This window comes from Melanotaenia boesemani, chromosome 11, assembly GCF_017639745.1.
Source record: "Melanotaenia boesemani isolate fMelBoe1 chromosome 11, fMelBoe1.pri, whole genome shotgun sequence".
Lineage (NCBI taxonomy): Eukaryota > Metazoa > Chordata > Actinopteri > Atheriniformes > Melanotaeniidae > Melanotaenia > Melanotaenia boesemani.
In genome coordinates this window covers 34,059,135-34,078,696 of record NC_055692.1, presented here as the reverse complement: position 1 = coordinate 34,078,696, position 19,562 = coordinate 34,059,135, and the positions used below count along the sequence as shown (strand labels likewise).

Sequence of the window (19,562 nt, the reverse complement as noted above, 5' to 3'; positions counted from 1 at the left end):
TTCATCCTGTAATTTTAATGAAATGAGCTGAAACTTGGCAGTAAACAAGTACACATATTAGCATGTAAAGTACTCATGGTTGTGTGTTTGGTAGGTGCAGCTCTCCTTCAACACTGACACTCTCTGCTGAAAGCCGCCGTCAGCAGGTCAGAGAGACGAGGATGGTGACGGAGAGGAAAACCTGATCACGTCTGTCTCTGGGACGTGGGGCCAGACAGCTCCAGATTTAACCTGGCGAGGACCAAACTGCAGCAGGCTACACAGGCCGGCTGGTCCAGAACCTTCCAGATGATCTGCAGCAGGCGGAGGAATGTTGACTTTGAGAATGTGTGTGGTCCTGGCTCGTGTATATTGCAGGTTTGCTACTAATGTTAAAAATGGAGGGTTTTTAAGGATTTTTTGATTTAACTTTGCTCAAAGCCTTGACGTAACCAGAGCGGGCCCGTGCTACTCTACCAAACTCAGCCTGCCTTTAGAGCATGCCGCAACGATGGAAATGTAATAGTCTATTTTTCTGTGACAAGAAGAATGATTTATTTTAGATATCGAAGCAACTGTGTGGTTTATTTTAGAAGATTTAGTGAAAGGCAGTGGGCAGGCGTGGAAGAATTTGTCCTTGATGTCAAACATGGAGGGAATCCACTCCGCTTGGATCTGTCTAATAAATATTCTTTTGTGGTTTTAACATCTGATTTTATGGTTAATAAGCTGAGAAACTGTAAATAGTGACGGTGACGCCATCTGCTGTGAAGGTAATGGATGTTGCGCCTACGACTGCACTACCATCACTGTGACACTAAACTCAACTCTCGGACCAGAATGAAAACTGACTCCATGTTTTATGATTTGAAGATGATCCAGAAACATGTACTGGTATCTGCTACATTTACAGAACATGTCTTTATGAATATTTGTTGGCTTGTGCTTTTAAACGGCCTTTCTCTTCGGTTCTGTGTTATGTGACTTATTTCACAGCTAATTCACTCTACATTTTGGTGATTAATATGGTGTGTTTTACTTTTTCTTGTTTTCTACATGAGGTGATTAAACGAGGAAAACTGTTCATTGTATGAGAATGTTAAGCTGGTGGGACATAAATTATTGTTTGCATAGATTTGATTGTAAAATACAGTGAAACACTGATTACCACAGATTTCTTTTTAGAGCATCTGAAGATCTGTCTGTGATCATTGGAGAAATGAAGCTCTGAAGTTTTTCTTCTTAAAACAATACATATAAGAATCAGGGATGAGTTTAATCACAAACCAAAATGAATCAGTAGGGCAGTAATTCATGTCACCAGCAGCCACTGGGCTTATGTGCAATCAACGAAAAGTTTTGCTCGTTATTTACAGTGAAGTTCTGGATGTTGTGGGGATGTAAAGCATCAGATTCTGCACAAAATGTGTGACGTTGACATTAAAGTTCCTCTATGATTAAACTTGTTTCAGAGCTCTGCATTTGCACGGTTGTGGTTTTATTTTAGTCAGAAAAGGGGAAAAGGTGCACAGGAATCCGTTGTACCCACAGGGGTACAGGGTTATAGCTTGTATAAGAAAATACCAGAGAGCTCTCAATAAATAGAATCTGTTAGATGGGCCACAGTGTCCAGTTTATAACAACTGCATTCATTCATATAAACTAATTAATTTCATTTATTTCATTTATTTATTTATTTTTTTCGAACAAAGTTATAAAAAAAAGATTCTCTTCTAAAAGATAAAATAAAATACATGACAAATCAAGAAGAACAAGAAAACAAGCAAGCAAAATCTTCCAGTCCCCATCTTTGTCCCTTTTCCCCTCTTTCTACAATTTGAATTGCTTGCCTGATTACCTTTGTGGTCCGAAAAAAAAAAAAAAAAATCTAAGGAAACCCTCAGGAAGGGCAGAAAGGAAAAAATCTTTTATAAGGAAGGAAAACCTCCATCAGGACCAGAACCACGAAGGGCGACAATCTGCCTGGACATGTTGAAGGTGAAGAGGAATCAAAAAGCAGCAAAACTCTAACCCAGCGACATCTGCTGAAAAAAGAAGAGAAATGCAAATTAATGAAATCAGTGTTCGATATTTCTACATGGAGAGAACAGAGAGGAGCCCAGTGCATCATGGGATGTTCCCCAGCAGCCTCGTATATACAGTAGCAGCAGAACTAAAGGGGTGGATCAGGGTCACCAAGCCAGACCTTCCATAACATTTATCAGGAAGGAAAGTTTGAAGATGATCTTAAAGTTAAAGAGGGGGTGTGATACCTGAAGCCAAACCTGGAGCCGGTTCCACATAGAAGAGAGGGGCCCGATAACTGAAGGTCCTGCTTCCTGAAGCTAAACCTGGAGCCGGTTTCACAGAGAGGGGCCTACTTAGTTATCAAGGTTGTGTTAAACATTACACAAAAAAAGTGATCAACAGTGTTTTGTGACCAATTAGTTACCTTAGAAATAGAAATAAAAATGAAAGAAAATAAAAATAGAAAAATAAATAAAGAGATAGGTATGCACAGAGACTCGGACTGATGAGTATAATGAGTATGACCAACTTCCTTCCTAGTGAGGAAAACGACAGGGAAGTTGCAGAGTGTCTGCAGGTGGAGATGTTATCACTTGATGGAATGGATATTATCAGGGACATTATCACACCATTCCCATAGGATGTCAAAGGCCCAGAGGTGCAGCTCCTCAGTCCTTATATTGATTAATTGGAAAAAGCCAGTTTCCCAACATTTCATCCTACCCATCCAGACATCCTACCCATCCAGACATCCTACCTCTGCTTTCTGTGCATGCACACAACACGAAAACATCATTTCCATTTGGGGCGGACACTGATTTGGACTGACAGCTGAGACTCAGTCTGAGGTCTAAAGGAGCTGCTGGTACACAATCATCCACTAGGTGGTGCTGTCGCACAAACCATCAGAGGTCTGGAAGTGCGGGTCTAGAAACGAGGCTCTGAATCTGCAGCTGAAAGGTCACGCGCAATCAGCATCACGTTCTTTAGGTGTGTGAACCTTCAAACGCTGCAGGTGCGTCGTTTCAGACAGAGAAGCAAACAGTCCGGAGAGAGACCAGCCTGGCAGAAATGGTAAGAGCGCGTGAACTCAGCGATCCAGCACGTGCAGAAATACACCTCGTTGGGTTCTGGATTAGGTTCGGTTCAAATCAGAATCAGAATCAGAATCAGAAATACTTTATTAATCCCTTGCAGGGAAATTCATGTTAAATGCTGCAGATAATTTGTTTTATTGCCTTCAATTCAGAGAAAAGTCTGGAAGTTTTTTTTATTATTATTAATATTATTATTATTTCTTCTTTCTTTTAAGGTTTTCATGTAAGGAACCAAAGTCAGAACATTTATCTGTAAAATATTAATTTAATAGCAGTTTAATGTGTGGAACCAGTCACTGTGTCTCTGACGGGCAACACATCTAACGTGGTGTGAAGATATTCATATAAACGTGACAGAAATAACTATAAAGATTTGATCGTAAACACAGTAAATTTAGTTGTATGAGAAAAGTAAAGCTAGAGTTGAAATCGACAGCGAGTTAAGAAGCATAAAAGCTCTGATCTGATGGGAAACGTGTTTCAAGTTCAGTTCAGTTTTCTGGGGGTTTTAATGAAAGCAGCTCAACAAAGAGAAACTCACCTGAAAGAGTCGGACTCAAACCAGACCCACCTCCTACTCAAGCCTCAGGTCGTTCCCCAAACGCATCACAGCCTCATTTAATCATGACTGATTCCAGACAGACTTCCTAGTCTAAATGCAGCACCCGGAGATCCAACCATCCCAGATAAATGGATGAAGGAAAAGTTGATTTAATTAACGACATGAGACAAAATCAGAGTTCTGTTCTTCTCACCTCTGACAGAGCTGTACAAAGAATGAAAACATATTTTCACCCAAAACGGGCAAAGCTGCAGCTCTTGCACCAGAGCCAGAGGGTTGTATGGCAGAAATGCTGTTCAGCTTATTCCTGCTGTGGAGCTGATGTGGAGGAGTGGTGGTTGGAGAGATGCACTAGTGTCTGAATGAGTTACAATCAATGAGTTAAACTCAAAGGAAGAAAATCTTAATTGGAGTAATAAAAGTATTTATTATTCAGTGTTCTTTGTATTTAACGTCCGTACAAGATGTTCTCAATTAAATGAAAAATACTTATATTAAAATAGTATCTTTACTGTTATATTTAAACAGATGGGTGTGAATGGAAATTATTTGGAAATGTTAAATGATTCTGATAATATGGAGATATCAGATATGGGACTCTGCTGGGATTCTTTTAAGCCACAAGGTGGACTGGATTCTCACTTTGATGAGCGAGATGCATTGAAATAACAAGATTTTCCTTTAACCTCTATGTCCTGTTAAGGAAATTTGTGTAGTTGTGAGGTGCATCCATTGAGCTGCGATTGTTCCACAGCCATGAAATTTGAGAAGGAAGTGTGTGTGTCAATGAAATTTGTGAGTTTCATCCATATCCACTGTATTTTTATGTTTTTGTTACATTGGTACTGTTAAGTACAAGATTTGAACCACAGACTTCAATTAGAAAGTTTTTACTCATCTAGTTGATTTATGGATTGCATTTGGTTCCCGCTGTCCAACAACCAGCAACAAACCAGAAAAAATGAAGAATTTTTCAGAATTTCTGTCAAATTTCAGAATTGCAGGCTACTGTACTATAAAATCTAAAATAAGGTAAACTTGTTGCCATGGACAGGAAGCACTCTGGTCCGCAAGTTAACGGCAAAATAAGAATGTGTGTGTGTCTCTGTGTGAGTCTGCACGTTTGTTTACATCAGATTATTAGGCTCTGTTTCTCTCATCTCGCACACTCATGAATAGACCTTCACACATACACATATTTTGTCATGAACATGTCAGCATCAGTCCTTATGATTTGTATGAGAACATTTTTGCCTTTTTTATAGACTGTATTTGTAGGTTTTTTGTTTTACAAATTTAAACACATACACCCTCTCCAGTCTCCAACCACCCATTTAAGCTCCCGTCCCACACAAATACACTGGTATAAAGAAAAGAAATGCAAAAAATGGCAATTAATACACAACATAAAGGCACTACATTTTGATAAATGGATAAAGTCACAACTAATTGATGCTCATTCCTACTGTGTTCATAGTAGGTTTGCTTTGTTTTGAGGTTTTCTGTAATGGCCTGTTTGTTTAATGGAAAGGTTATTGAATTCTGAGCTTGGAGAAGTAGCGTACTTATTGTCGATCACTTTTATGTGTTGAGAAAGTCTGTGTTCTTTTTCTCTTGCTCTGCATAAGAATTTATTTGTCCCCTGAGACGAGCTTTAAGTGCTTCCCAGACAGCAGACCCGGCCCCAGTGGGCAAGGCCCACCCATTCACAAACCAGGCCCTCCCATCCAGGAACTAGCCTTTATATTTTACTTTTTAGATGTTTGAACATTACTTTTCATTTATATAACATCTATTATATAGCAGCACTAAATCCTCATCTTTAGAATCGGTTCCTGTTGGTGCTCTTTCTGAGCAAGCTGACCTCTGGAGATATCAGCAAGTTGTGCGTCTTCATACTGAATCTATGTGCATATATAATCATCAAATCTTGCGAGAACCTAAAGGGGGAATTATGTTCTATAAGTCATCGCAATATTTGCTGCAAAGTCGTTGACTAGCTCTAATAAAGCAGCAGACTGATGCTTTTTGACAACGAGCATAAGAAAATGGTTCAACGGTAACGTGAAGAAAGGAACATGTGAGGCGTCACGCTGCAAGAATCAACCATGTCCAGCTGCTTGGATGACTCCAGCAGTGTGACGAGACCTAGCAAGATAGTAACCATAGCAACCACAGGTGCGTGTCCCTCCTCATCCTCTGCCTCTTCCTCATCGTCTGCAGCTGGATTAAACTCAGTCCGACTCATCCTTACTAAGTGGAGTAAGTCACAACTACATTTTTACTGACAGTCTGTCATTTAATTATAAAGTCTGATTATTGGTTGAGATTTCTAGACGGACTGTTATTCATGAATGAAATGTTAAATTCTCTCTGTCGGTCCCAGCTGGATCCAGTTTTAGGCGAAGTGTCAGCAAACATTTGTTTTGTTTAATAGTGGAGGAAAATACTCCAGTGGAAATATATACTTATTCTGCTTTGATATGCGTCAAATATTGAATTGTTAATTTACAATTTGGCCCTATTTATAAATTCTGACTTCAGTTGATAAATGGGGCCCTCCCAAAGGGATCGATTGCCTGACCTTCTACTGTGTCCTGGCACTGGGGCTCTTCCAGGTATTAGTATCAATAAGTCTACTTGATCTGAAATTATTTCTTGGAAGGGTTTACAGGATAGTGACAATAGATCCAAACACCTTGTACATTGCGTTATAATATTATCTGGGAAGGTTAGGTCTATTACAAGGTCGGAGATCACTATACAGCTCTGGGGAAGAAGCTGTCGGAGTCTTTGTGGTGGTTTTAATGTTTCTGTTCCGCTTTCCTGATGGAAGTGGTACAAACAGTGCATTGCCCGGGTGGGGTCGGCTGCAATGCGTCTGGCCCTCTTCTGGACTCTGGTGGCGGCCCACAATCCCCTGAGCTGTCCTCACCACCTGGGCTAAGTTCCTCTTGTCCCGTGATATGCAGCTGCCATACCACATGTCACACTGAGACACAGGATGCTCTCCACGGAGGCTCTGTAGAAGTTCACCAGCAGCTGAGAAGAGAGTCCCGTTCACTTTACCTTTCTGAGGAAGAGGACCCGTTGGCCTTCTTCACCAGGTGGGAAGTGTTCACAGTCCAGGAGGGGTCAGAGGAAATGTGGATGCCTAGGAACTTAATGCTGTCCACGCGCTCCACTGCCTCTCCATGGATGCAGAGAGGAGCGTGCTCCGTCTGCCTGGACCTCCTGGAATCTACCAGGACCTTCCTTGTCTTGTTGATGTTGAGAACCATATTGCTCTTGGAACACCATTTTTTGAGACTCTGGACCTCTTCTCTGTAGTGGGTTTCATCATTGTTGGATAGGAGACCCACCACGGTGGTATCGTCGCCAGACTTAACGCTGTTGGTGGGGTGGATGGTAGAGCAGTCCTGTGTGAAGAGGGTGACAAAGGCAGGGCTGAGCACACAACCCTGCAGCGTTCCTATATTGGGGATCAGTGGTGAAGATGTTGACGTCCCTATCCTCGCCACCTGGGGCCTGTTGGTGAGGAAGTCACTGATCCAGTTACAGAGTGATGCTGACAGACCAGGTTGTGGAGCTTCAGGGCCAGCACATCCAAGAGAACGGTGTTACAGGCTGAGCTAAAGTCCAAAAACCGCATCCTAACATAAGTGTTGGGATGCTGCAGGTGAGTCAGGGCCATGTGAAGCGCTATGGAGACAGCATCCTTCGTAGAATGGTTCTCCGTGTAGGCGAACTGCAGACTGTCCACTGGGTGCAACAAAGCAAACTACAGCTGGTGTATGTAGGGGAAAATAGGAAATGTGGTGCACAAAAACTTTGAGATTTATGAAAGCGTGCGCACACATGTCCCACACCTGTTTCCGATTATGAATCAGAATGGTGGCTATAAAAGGTCAGGTGAATGCCTATAATAAATATTCATCATAGCATTTCCATGATGGCTCGGGGGGGGGGGGGGGGGGGGGGGGATAGGATTTTTTTTCAGAATCTAAGACTGAGATCCTGATTGGCGACGGTGAAAAACATAAGAGTTTTATTTGGTGGGCTTGGCATGGTCATCACCAGGGTCATAAAGTCAGAGGAGCAGCAGCAGGTGGCAGAAGCTGTCAATGCTGTGTCAGAGGGAAGACACGCCAGAGGCACCAGGTTGGGATGACTTCTTCTGAAAGATGTTTGCGAGACACCAAAACGTAGTTTCACAATGATATATTTTAGTGGTTGTTTCTTATTAATATCTCCTTTTTTCCTGTAAATCCTGATTTTCTTTTTTTTTTCTTTTGAGCATGCACTCTTAGGGGGATTAATATAAAATGTCTCTTTATTCAATTTTGCAAATAGCTTAATATATAACGTGATGTAAAAGATGTTTGATTTTGCACAAATGTCTCACATTTTAATAACAAATTTTATTTGTATTGCACTTTATATTAAAGTGAATCTCAAAGTGCTACAGAAAACAGGCATAAAAAGGGTCTATAAAATGTTTAGCGGTAGGCTTTATTTATTTTTTCATTTATTTATTTTTTTATACAGTCTTAAGGCAGCAACTGAAAAAACCCAATCACCCATGCTTCATAGCTTGGTTCTGGGAACTTGGAGGGTGTTTGTGGTTGCAGAATGGAGGGTGCGTGAGGGGTGAGGAGTTCCTGTAGTTAAGGAGCGGCATGTTCATGAATGTACTAGTGGGTGAGGAGAGAGACCTTTTATTCTATCCTGAGTGGGACATGGAGCCAGGAAAGAGTTTTCAGGATGGGGGTGATATGGTCTTGCTTGCGCACCCTCATCAGGACCCTGACAGAGCTGTTGTGGACTTATTGTAGTCTTTAAGTCCTCTTTCCAGGGATTCGAATAAAGAGTGCATGACAGTAATCTAGCCTAGAGGAGACAAAGGCATGGATGAGCTTCTCTGCATCTGCCAGGGTGAGTGTTGGGTAGAGTTTGAAGATGTTCTTGAGGTGGAAGAATGAGGTTGTACAGAGATGTTTGATGTGGGTGTCAAAAGTAAGTTGAGGGTCCATTTTTAACAACCAGAGTTGGAAGCAGATGTGGAAAGGGGGATGTTTTGGCCAGTGAAGGTGATGCTGGTGATGGTGGAGGAGCGGAGCTGGTGTGCAGTGCCAAAAAGAATGATGTTTTCACATCATTTCTTGGTTTTATTCTGTCCCATTGGTGTCACAGTTTCCCGTTTCTCCATATTTTGTGCGAATGGCAGGGTCAGAGTTGTCCTGGAGGGAGGTAGGGACATTCTCCTGCCAAGTCCCAAAAGTTGACTATAGTTGGCATACGCTGGTTTTTGTATGTATGCCAGCTTTATAACTGAGGCCCCAGGCCAGCAGGGATGGTGTCCTTGATGTGTAGTAGGAGGATCTGTTCAAAGTACTTAAGGATGACTGGGGTGAGAGCGACGGGGAGGTAATCATTTAGGCAGGTAATGGTTGGTTTTTGGGCACAGGCACAATGATGGAGGACTTCAGACAGATGGGAACCTCAGAAAGCTGCAGGGACAGGTTGAAGATGTCAAGAAAGACTTCTGCCACTTGGTCTGCACAGGATTTTAGTGTCCAACCTGACACCTTATCTTGATGCGCAGCCTTTTTGATGTTGATCCTCCTCAGGTTGGAGGTCACTTGGTGCAGCTGCAGGGTAAGAGGCTGATGCTGCCTCTGGCTGTGGAGGGTGAACAGTACTTCTGCTGCCTGGAAGATTGAAGCGTGCAAAGAAGCTGTTCAAGGTGTCGGGCAGTGTGGGGTCGTGCTGACCTGCTGGTCTCTGTACTGGTCTTGATGTCTTTCCACACGTGTAAATGTGTGTTGTTGTCATTGAAGTGCTCCTCAATGGGCTGCTTGAACCTGAGTTTTGCCAGCTGGATGCCCTTTTTCAGTTCTTTGCGGGCCCTGCTATAAAAGCCAGTTTGTCTCCTGTTCTGTCGGCTGCATCCCGGCTTTTAGCAGGGACTGAACTGTGCTGTCTACCCATGGCTTCTGATTGGGGGAAACTGTGATTGTCTTTGTGGGTAGGACAGTATCAGTAAGAAGGAAACATAGGACAGCACAGTATTCCTCCAGATCAGCGTACTGTTTGAACACTCCCCAGTCTGTGTGCTCAAAGCAGTCCTGTAAGACTAAGGACGCCTCCTCAGTCCAAACCTGAATGGTTCTGGTGGGTCCAATATATTAAAATCTCTTCTCGGAAAGTTTATAAATTTGCAAAATTTCGGGAGGACAGATTTCAATACCGCAAAATTAAAGTCCCCTGCCGTGACTATAGCTGCCTTTTGGATTAGCGTTCATTTGCCCAGTGAACAGGCAGTACAGCTCCTGCAGCTAATCCGAAATTAGCATTAGCTTGCAGTGGTATGTAGGCGCTATGATCATGACAGAGTTCTACAACCAGTTTAAATAATCTGCACTTCACTGCCAGATATCCAGGTTGGGGGAGCAGAAGGTTCCAATAATGTTTGTAGCCGTACACCACAAGTTGTGAATGTACAGTGCCAAACCTCTGCCTTTGATCTTACCCAGGACCTCAGGACCCACTGCCCTGGTTGTTTTAAAAGTTTCTTACTCCAGCACACTTGATTCAGATTAATTTCACTGCTCATCAAGTTCTCTGCTGGTCTGTTAACGAGCCATTAATTTTATTTGTGTGTGTAAAATTCAGAGCTCCACCACTGCGTTGGGGATATTGTAGATCAGCCAGTTCTCGGTGAAGATTGCCACACAGCTGTCAGTCTTTCCATTACTGGATTAAGGCTTCCGCATGCAAAACATGTGACCTGCATCAGAGCAGGTCACATGTTTTGCATGTTATTTCCCTTTGTAAATAAAACGGGCAATGCAAATTTCTATGTGTATACCATACACTAGACTGGAACATGGATCAGTTGTTTGATACAGTGATGCTCATTCAGACACCGACCAGTTTTATATCAACATATGCAAACCAGATGAAACATGAGGTATAGTTGGGTACAGAGAGCTGCTGTGTCAGAGAGGACTGCAACCCCTAAAGCTGGAGGACTGATCTGACTTTGATCCATTACTTAGTCCTGGATTCAGACCTGGAACTATTTCACTTTTGAGATCCACAGCAGAAAAAACACTGTTACTGAGGAAAAAAGTCAGATTGATGTTTTAGTTTTCTGGGTTAATGGTAGACGATGTGGTGATTATTTCATTTATTTACCTGGAATCATTTGATCTATTTATACTTTTGAGGGGCCTGTAGGATGTAGCCCTGGAAAAACCTCTACAGATGCCTGGTGTTGTGGTTATCGTACTCAGATTTGGAGATAACTGTACTAATGCCACAAATTAAATTTTGAACTGTTAGAAATTTTCTCTACCACCTAACAGCTGGAAGCAACTGAAGATTTTAACTGTCTTTAAAATGAACTAAGAGCCAATCAGAGGAGACTTTACATCAGATGTTGCTGCTGTTGTTTTTTCTACAGATCATTTTGTAGCTGAACTGAGCTCCTCTTAAACAGCGTCAGTAAGTCAGTTTCTTCTATCTTTCATTTGTTGATTGACAAATACGCCATCTCCATGGAAACGTGTCAATGCTGCACATCAACAGATTTAAAGACTGTATGTAAATGGATAAATAACTCTGTCTTTAAGCGTTTTATATGCTAAATATTAAACAACAAAGTTGCATCAGATATTTTGGAATAGTTTGCTGCAAACAGATTTGATTGTCAGATGATCCATGAAGGTCGTTAAATTAAATTGGCTATGAATTAATTAATGACATTAACATGTCATTAACGAACAGAAAACACCCCTTCTGATAGCTTCTCTAGAACATTTCTCAGAAAAAAAACAAAATTTAATAATCCATACAGCCCGACGCTTTGTCTAGTTCACTCTCTAAATCCAAATATATTATTCTGCTCGTTTTTTTTTCTCCTAAAATCCCATTTTTCCAAAAAGTTCAGTTACAGCTGACATGATGGTGCTGAAGATGGTGCTGTATCATTCATGACAGCCACATTCTGGACTCAGAGGAACACAGCGTGGTCCATGTTACAGGAAGATCTTTTCCTACTAACAGCTGCTGCACTCTGGTTTCGCCTCACCAGGTTTTTATATGAGCAGGTTTTAAGCATTAAAACCCATAAAACATAAACTCTCCAGGTTTATGGGTCTGACTTGTAGAGATTCTCAGACTGAAGCTGGATTATCAGACAAGTTCAAACCACATATACAAATCATTCATATAATCCACTGAATCTGTTTTTAATCCATTTTTCCTTCAGAGTTCTGATGGAGACATGATGAACTGAAGACCAATACCAGAAGACTTCTTTCTCTGATAAAGTAAGAATTCCTGGTCCTCTGCCCAGCCCTGGGTTCCCAGTCCCATTCTTGCCTGTGACTTCCTGGTCCCCTCCTCACAGCCTCCACCCTCCAGTCATGAATCCCTACAGAAGTACAGACCTCAATTCTTCTCCATCTTCATCTACCTCATCTCCTCCGGTCATCCAGACCGGTCACAGCTCTGCAACAGCTCCCCCTCCCCCCGAGGCCTCATCAGACCAACCTGTCCAATCACCAAGCTCCGACTTGTCCCTTCCAGCCTACAGTCCCAGATCCATACCTGAGTCCTTCTCAGTGTCTCCTTCCTCACAGAACCCTTACCCTCCCTTTGCCACCCTGTCCCAGCAGGTGTCTGTCACTGCAGTGTCCCCAGACCTCCGTCCATCTCTCCAGTCTCAGTGTTCCGAGGAATCCTGCCCGGAACTGGAGTGTGCCATCTGCTTCAGCCAGTTTAACAATATCTTCCGCTGCCCTAAGATGCTCCACTGCAAGCACACCTTCTGCCTCGAGTGCCTGGCGCGCATCAACGTCAAGTCGGCAGAGCCCAGTGCCATCCAGTGCCCGCTGTGCCGTGGCCTCACTCCGCTGCCCACCCTTGGTCTGCCCAAACTCACCACAGACCAGGGTGTGCTGTCCTACCTGCCAGCCGCTATGCAGAGGGTCTACAGCATCCGCTTCATCCGAGACAAGGGGAAGCTGCAGGTCAAAAGGTGAGTCAACAAGCCTTTCTGTGTTTCCACAACCCTCAGCTGTCCTCGGGAAGGTGGAGATGCGTCCAGGAGGACAGCTGAGGGTTGGACTGCTTTATCATCTACATAAACTTTTTATTCTATGCCAGGAAGTTAAAGACAATCACTTGGATGAGATCTGTTTAATGTAAAGGAAGTTTTTCCCAACACAGATGTTACCTACAAATGCGGTTTAAGTGGACCAAATACAGGAGACAGACTACAAATCAGCCTGCATTGTGAATTCAGTGTTGTTGGTAAACAAACCTAAACACGCACATCTAGGACGATATGTGGCCCTAGATGGGAGAAATGGCTCGCGGTGGGATGTGGAAGAACTTTGTAAAAGATCTGATAGAAATCTGATCAACCCAAGACCGCTAGGATGCGATGCAGGTCCATGTTTTACTCTGATGAAAACAGAAGGTTTCCTGCGTTAACCAATAGATGAACCAGTTTTCTTCTTCGTCTTCTCCTTCAGTAATTCTTGGTGCAGCGCTGCCTCTGGTGAGGAGTAGAATACATTATTTAAAAGGGACGATTCTTTTGAGTAATGCAGCGTGAAATCAAACTCAGTCCAGAACAAAGTTGCCCCCCCGCAACTGAAGAAAGTCCTCAATTGTACCGAGTCTAGCGGGCTATCTTGGTTTGAATGCACCCTACAGGAGTGCAGTAACAATAAAAACAATCTGAGTGGGTGTGCAGAGGAAACTTGTGTGTAACTCGTATCACACCTAACTCTGAATAAAAGTTGTTTCCTGGTGGTGTTTAGTTTTTCTGAAGACAGATACTTGTCCTGCACTCTGGGATGCATGGAATCTGACCAGAGCAGATTGGGATATCAGAGGAGTTTAATGGGTAAAATTGTTGTGTTTAAGGTCCACTGATGGTTCTCAGCGTAGGGGTCGCAGGTCGCTGACATCTCTGCGCTCCATCAACAACTCTCTAGACGTGGGGCTTCCCAGTCCCAACCTGGAGGACCCCAGCCAGATGAGCGGCATGGGCGGAACTCTGTTTCGACTGACGGGCAGGCCCGCTTGCCGAGCCTTCCTCCTGATGTCTGTGGTGATGATGTTGTTGCTGCTGTTGACCCTCATTGTCTTCCTCCTCCTCTTTAAATGAAACAGCTGAGTGACATCACATCTCGTCGTCCTACAGTAAGAACTGCTGTCATGTCTGAACTGACTTCTCCAGTTTTAATAAAGTTTTTACTGCTGTGGTTAAAACAACAATTTGAAGATGATGAAACTCTGAACAGCTGCTCTGAAAGTCATTTCAAGATGTTCTGAAGTTCAAGAAGTTCTGGCAGCTTTTAGCCCTTTAAAGAGTGAATGTTTGCTTCCGCCTGGTGAAACTAAAACTCTGCTCTAAACATTGACAGGAATAAATTAAATGAACTGAGCTCACACAGACTACAGAGGAACGACGATCTCTTCCTAACTTTAGTCAAAACCGGTTCTAACTGGACCTTCAGAGGGGTTTGTTTCAGATGGCTTCAGATGTGTTTCTCCCCAATAATCACAAACAGGAGCTTAAAAGTTTGAGGGCTGACTTCAAGCTGACCAGAACATTTCTGTTCACGAGGATGCAAACGTCTAAACATGTCTGCACCCTTTCACCCTCATAGCTGTTTTGGTATGTTTGGTCTGAAGAAGGGCCTGTCCTGGTGCCCTGACCACTGTCCTGGTATCCCCCACTGGTAGGGTAGGCCGGGAGTCTTTTGATCAGTTAAACGAGATCATGTTTTAACAAACCGGTCCTGACTGAATATTTGAACTGGAAAAATGGCAGCAAAGCACACATCCAATTTTAAAAAGTTTGTTTCAGACCATCAGACATTCAGTTTGAGGCTATTTTCTAATGGATTTTAAGCTCTGAATTGTTTTATTGTAAAATGTAAAATAAATTATTTTTATATATTTAACCATTTTAGCGAAGCTTGCATTGTTACAGTTTTCTGGTGAACTTAAATAAATTTTATTTTGAAACAGCTGATTGTTATTGCACAGTTTTCATCCATATGATGGTGAACGGATCATTTTCTGTCCCCACGTTTCGTCTTCATCAGTGATGTTTGGGGTAAACCAAATGATCCGCGTAACCAACAGAGACGGACGAAACTGTCCGTCCATCTGCTTATCCTTCGTATCCGTCTTTTGCGTCGAGCAATAATGAGCCTTAAGACAGAAAATAAATAAATGGACGGAGCAATCGGGCAAAGGAATACCTCGATAAGACCCAGTCATAGTTCAAAACTGACCCATACGAGCACGAGGAGTGGTCCCAAAAATCTAGTTTGTGTGCACACTGATGAGGCTCCTGGAACCTGAGAGCCTTGGTTAAATGTTCTGATCCCATTTGTAACTTAGTTCCACTTTGTTCCACAGTCCAGCAATCCCAGTCCTCTTCAAAAGGTTTTTATTGTTTGTACAGTCTGAAAGAACTGCAATTCTAATCATTTTAGAAATAATAATCCATGTATTTAATGTTTTTAGTATACCTACAACTACTTTCTTTGTGTTTACTTCATAAATGTGCATTATATTGGACTACAGCCATTGGAGGCTGACTAGTGATTTGACTGGCTTTTTGTAAATTTTGATTTGAGTTTATGGAAAGTTTTAATAATATAGCGCTAATATTGTTTCTTTTTATTGGAAAAAAACATTTTAAACTTAAAATATTATTAAAAATAGTTTAATAATTCACTTGTTTACTTTCCCCAACAATTTTATGTTGCACAAAATATTACATAGAATTTCAAAACATCACATCAGTGCAAATTTGTTGCACAATAAATGAGTTCAATGGTAACTGGTACAGTAAATCCTTAAAACCGGATTGTCATGGAGAAATCCAGCGCAGCCACACCAGCAACATCAAAGTCGTCTTCATCAGAAAGATGCTGCAAAGAAACTCACCTGGAGTGAGTTTTTTTAAATTTATTTACAATATCTGATTTCTTTTTCTTCCACTGTTGTGAGACATATTGAGTTTAGATTTTTACTTTTAGTATTTTTTGGGGACCCTTCCATTGGGGGTACAAATCTAATCGATCCGGACCAAAACAGTGGAGCTCGACACACTGTAATCCGCACCCTGGTTTTAAAAAAAACGTTACTTCCCATGCGACCTGGCATAAAAAAAAGCAGGAATCTGTTTAGAATAACAGATTTTCTTTTAAGTTGATTAACTCCATTTAAAATGGTGTTAAGAAGCACCACCAAGAAGAAAGAACAAACTGGTGGATGACTGCCATTCTCCTCTCTTTCTGAGTCGTCTTTTGGTTATACTGCGATAGCGCCATGCTAGCTGATACTCCGCCTCTCAGGTAAGGTTATGGTTGGCTGTGGAAACGCAACAAGATTACAGTTTACAAACCGTATCTCCACCCTAACTGTCCCGGCCTGACTCGTACTCGTTGGTGGAAACGATACTTTATAGAACTAGCTCCCTGCGTTCAGGAGGCAGACACCATCTCTACCTTTTAGGTTCAGGCTAAAAACTTCCTTTTTGATAAATCTTATAGTTAGGAGTTGTTAGCCATGTCTTAGTTATGCTGCCATAGGCTCAAGGCCCATTTATGCTTGACGCAGACGACGGATACGCAGACGGACAGTTTAGTTTCTCTCCTGCGTCCGTTACACACATAATTTGGTCCTTTTTCACAGAGATTAGCTATCTGTCGCTTGACGCAGAAAACTAAGCAATACCATCATAAATCACAGGGGCAGTGCTGAGCAGAATCGGCCAGTGAAAGAAATAATCCAGAGAAGAAGAAGAACAAGAAGGAAAAAAAGAACAACAAAAAATGTGGAAATTTTTCAAGCTTTTGAAGAAAGGCTTTGCGAATGTTGGGCGGTTGGAAACAACCTTATAGCAGCACAATTCTGCCGCCAACCGGTGTCTGAAACTGCTGTCAGATCACTCTGAACTCAGCACTGCCCACTAGTGGAGGAATTGATCTAAGGACCATGGCAACGTAAAAGACGCATGGAAGTATGAGGACGGGCATCTCTGTTTACGTACTTAAGGGAGCATAAATGGGCTTTTACGATGTAATGAGCACTTCCTTTTCATCTCACTGTGCTTCATCTTTTGTGTATAAACATATGACAGTATTTGCATAGTTAACGTATTTCTGCCTGTTGATCTCTCTTTCCTGTCCTCTACAACCCAACCGGTCGAGGCTGTATTTGCATTCTTGTTCTTTCAGTCATTACGCAACTCGTGACCATAAGGTGACCTTTTAGCTCAGCTCTTTTTTCACCACGACAGACTGCCGCAGCGCCTGCATCACAGCCGACACTGCACCAATCCGCCTTTCAGTTTCCCGGGAGATTTATCTCCAGTAGACTAATTGCAAAGATTTATTGATATTTGCAACCAAAGATGTTTCTACACTTTATTTTAAACCTATTTGGGAGAAGGAGGCCAAAATAATAATCTTAGAAGAGGAGGCACTTCAAACTCAGGTCATTGGAAGGAATTTATGTGGAAAAATATGATCTGATTTTTCATTATTCCCAAATTAAAACAAACTGAAACGGGCCTACCAAGTCATTTCACATTTTGTGGGATTGTCCAAGAATTCTGCTTTGTTGTATTGAACTGATAAAAATGATTAAAACAATAATGGGGTTTGAGATTAAACATGATTTCTGTGAATGTATCTTGGAAACAAACCACCCACAATCAATTCTAGAGACAAATACCTGATCAATATAATGCTGGCAGCCAGTAAAGAAGCTACAACCAAGTGGCTAAGCGAAGAACCCCCAAGACAGAAGGAATGGATTGGACTTGTTAAGGAGATATAGAACATGCAAAACATAGTTTTCTTATTAAACCTTTATTTGGACAAATTTACAAATTGGCTAAAATGGACACTCCTGGAAGATGAGACATCCCAATAATACAGCGATATATCTGAATACTTATGTGTTTCATTATCAAAATTTGTAAATATGCACACCAGGAAAGTGTGAACGCGTCATGTCAGTGGATGTAGGTGCATCAGTCGAGGTACCGATGTGTGCAATAAAAATCTGTACATATGTATGTATTTGTAGACTTGAGGGTAGATGTATGTTCTCAAATACATGTCTAAAGTATGAAACTCCTTAATGGATGGACAGTGGCCAGCTCTTGTAAAGCGATACAGGTGCCCAGTGCAGACTCTTACATCAAAGCTATCTTAATGCTTGCCAGGAGCTATCGGATGAATCATGTACATGGACATGACCTGATGTCCCATGAGAATATATCTGCATGGTCAGACATGGACTGAAACAGGATAAGATTTAGGCTAAGTTGACCCTCTTAAGTCATGATGGGACAAATTGTGACTCACTTTATTTTTGTACCTTTGGTGTTTGACACGTCTCTTTTTTTACGTTCTTTTGTCATTGCATTTTTTTGTTTTGTCTGTTAAGAAACGTAAAATCTATTAAAAATAAAGTAATTATTTTAAAAATCATTGTTTTGATTGAACTTTATTAAATGAATTGAGTCTGGGTGTGATTTTAATTCAAGCAGGCGGGTCAGTGCAGTGGTGAAAAGTAGCAAAAACATGTTTGAGAAAAGCTTTTGAGACGGGGATCCGTGCGTTCATCACAACACGACTCGACTGCTGTAACTCGCTGTAAGTTGGCTTTTCTCAGTCGTGCTCCAGCTGCTGCACAGCGTCCACAACACAGAGCTCATTTCTCCTGTTTGAACGCCACTGCACTGGTTCTTTACAGGGTTCATTTCAAAATTCTGTTTTGAAGACATTGGTGTGGCCCCGCCCTACTTCTCTGAGCGGTTGCATATCCACTGGTCGCTCAGGTCAGCTGACCAGCTGCTCTCGACTGTGCCAAGGATGGACCCAGTGGCAGCTGTCCATTTTTCTTTTTTTTATTCTCTACCCATTTCTTCTCTTTGGCCTTTGAGAGTTGATTTTATTCTATTACTTTTGTTCTTTTTATATATATTTTTATCTTGTTTTTATTTTTGTGTTCATATTTTACTGTTTTATGTTCATGAATCTATTTAATGTCTATTAAATGTTTTACATATTCTTACTGTTCAACACTTGGATCAGTAGCTACTGTTTTTTAAAGTGCTTTATAAATAAAGTTGGCTTGGTATGAAGTCCCTGTGATCCAAGATGTCTCCTTAGCTAAGCTACATGCCATATCCCCTTTTCCATCCAAGTTTTCAAACAACTTTCTGTAAAGAAAATATGTTATTCCACAGTGGAGCATTGTGAGGAGTAAATTTATGTCAAATCAGATTCTAATTCTAGAATACCTACGGGTGAAAATCCCTTTTAATGGGAGTTTCATTATATTGCACCATCGAGTGATTGAACAATTCAGTCAGTAATGAAACAAAATGAGTCTTTGTAACACGGTTTACAGAATAAAAATTGATGGCATTCAGACTTCCACCTTCCAAGCTTTTAACAATGTTAATTTTTTGAATGAGTCTCACCCTTTTTTCCCATATGAAATTAAAGTTAATGGTGTTTTTTTTAACTGGTTTCTTTGGAGTGCTCAAGGAAAAGGCTTGATAGACTCCGTTTTAGAAGGTAAGACTCCAATTAAAGTTAAATCTCTGCAGCCAAATTTATTTTTTTGTCCATGTTTCTTAAATGTTTGCTCTTTCCATAACACTTCAACACTGTTTAATGAAGGGGAAAATACAGATTATAGAACCTTTTTACAATTAGTCATGAAAATATATAAAGACACAGAAGGTGTCTGTCTCCTGAACCCAAACTGGATCTGGTTCCTATTCTACTTTTAGAACCACTAGGAACCAAAAGTAAACCTGCAGGCTGAGAGCT

The 19,562-nt window shown here is 41.6% G+C and overlaps 2 protein-coding genes across 7 annotated transcripts in view; both read left to right on the top strand.

Moving 5' to 3' along the window:
* abca2 (ATP-binding cassette, sub-family A (ABC1), member 2) overlaps positions 1 to 1,456 on the top strand; it is an 87,779-nt gene extending 86,323 nt beyond the window's left edge. For 4 of the 5 annotated variants that reach the window (XM_041999437.1, XM_041999436.1, XM_041999435.1 and 1 more), the window contains one exon: positions 95 to 1,456. In XM_041999437.1, coding sequence (XP_041855371.1) covers positions 95 to 130 — 36 coding nt within the window. In that variant the 3' untranslated portion in view covers positions 131 to 1,456. The remainder of the gene's footprint in view (positions 1 to 94) is intronic. The other variant, XM_041999434.1, reaches the window with a different exon arrangement.
* A 1,505-nt stretch (positions 1,457 to 2,961) lies between these two features.
* Positions 2,962 to 18,209, top strand: LOC121648302 (RING finger protein 223). 2 transcript variants are annotated; one of them, XM_041998305.1, is made up of 3 exons: positions 2,962 to 3,081; positions 11,942 to 12,712; positions 13,609 to 18,209. In XM_041998305.1, exons 2-3 carry the CDS (start codon positions 12,099 to 12,101, stop codon positions 13,850 to 13,852), a joined length of 858 nt encoding a protein of 285 aa, XP_041854239.1. In that variant the 5' UTR covers positions 2,962 to 3,081; positions 11,942 to 12,098; the 3' UTR covers positions 13,853 to 18,209. The 2 variants fall into 2 exon arrangements, with proteins under 2 accessions (XP_041854239.1, XP_041854240.1); XM_041998306.1 differs by lacking the exon at positions 2,962 to 3,081 and adding an exon at positions 10,707 to 11,175.
* The last annotated feature ends 1,353 nt before the right edge of the window (positions 18,210 to 19,562 follow it).

Bases quoted from the DNA above. Each gene is read 5' to 3' on its own strand.
- LOC121648302 (XM_041998305.1), top strand. From the start codon at position 12,099: ATGAATCCCTACAGAAGTACAGACCTCAATTCTTCTCCATCTTCATCT. The intron at 12,713-13,608 runs GTGAGTCAACAA...GTTGTGTTTAAG, and splicing joins GGGAAGCTGCAGGTCAAAAG to GTCCACTGATGGTTCTCAGC.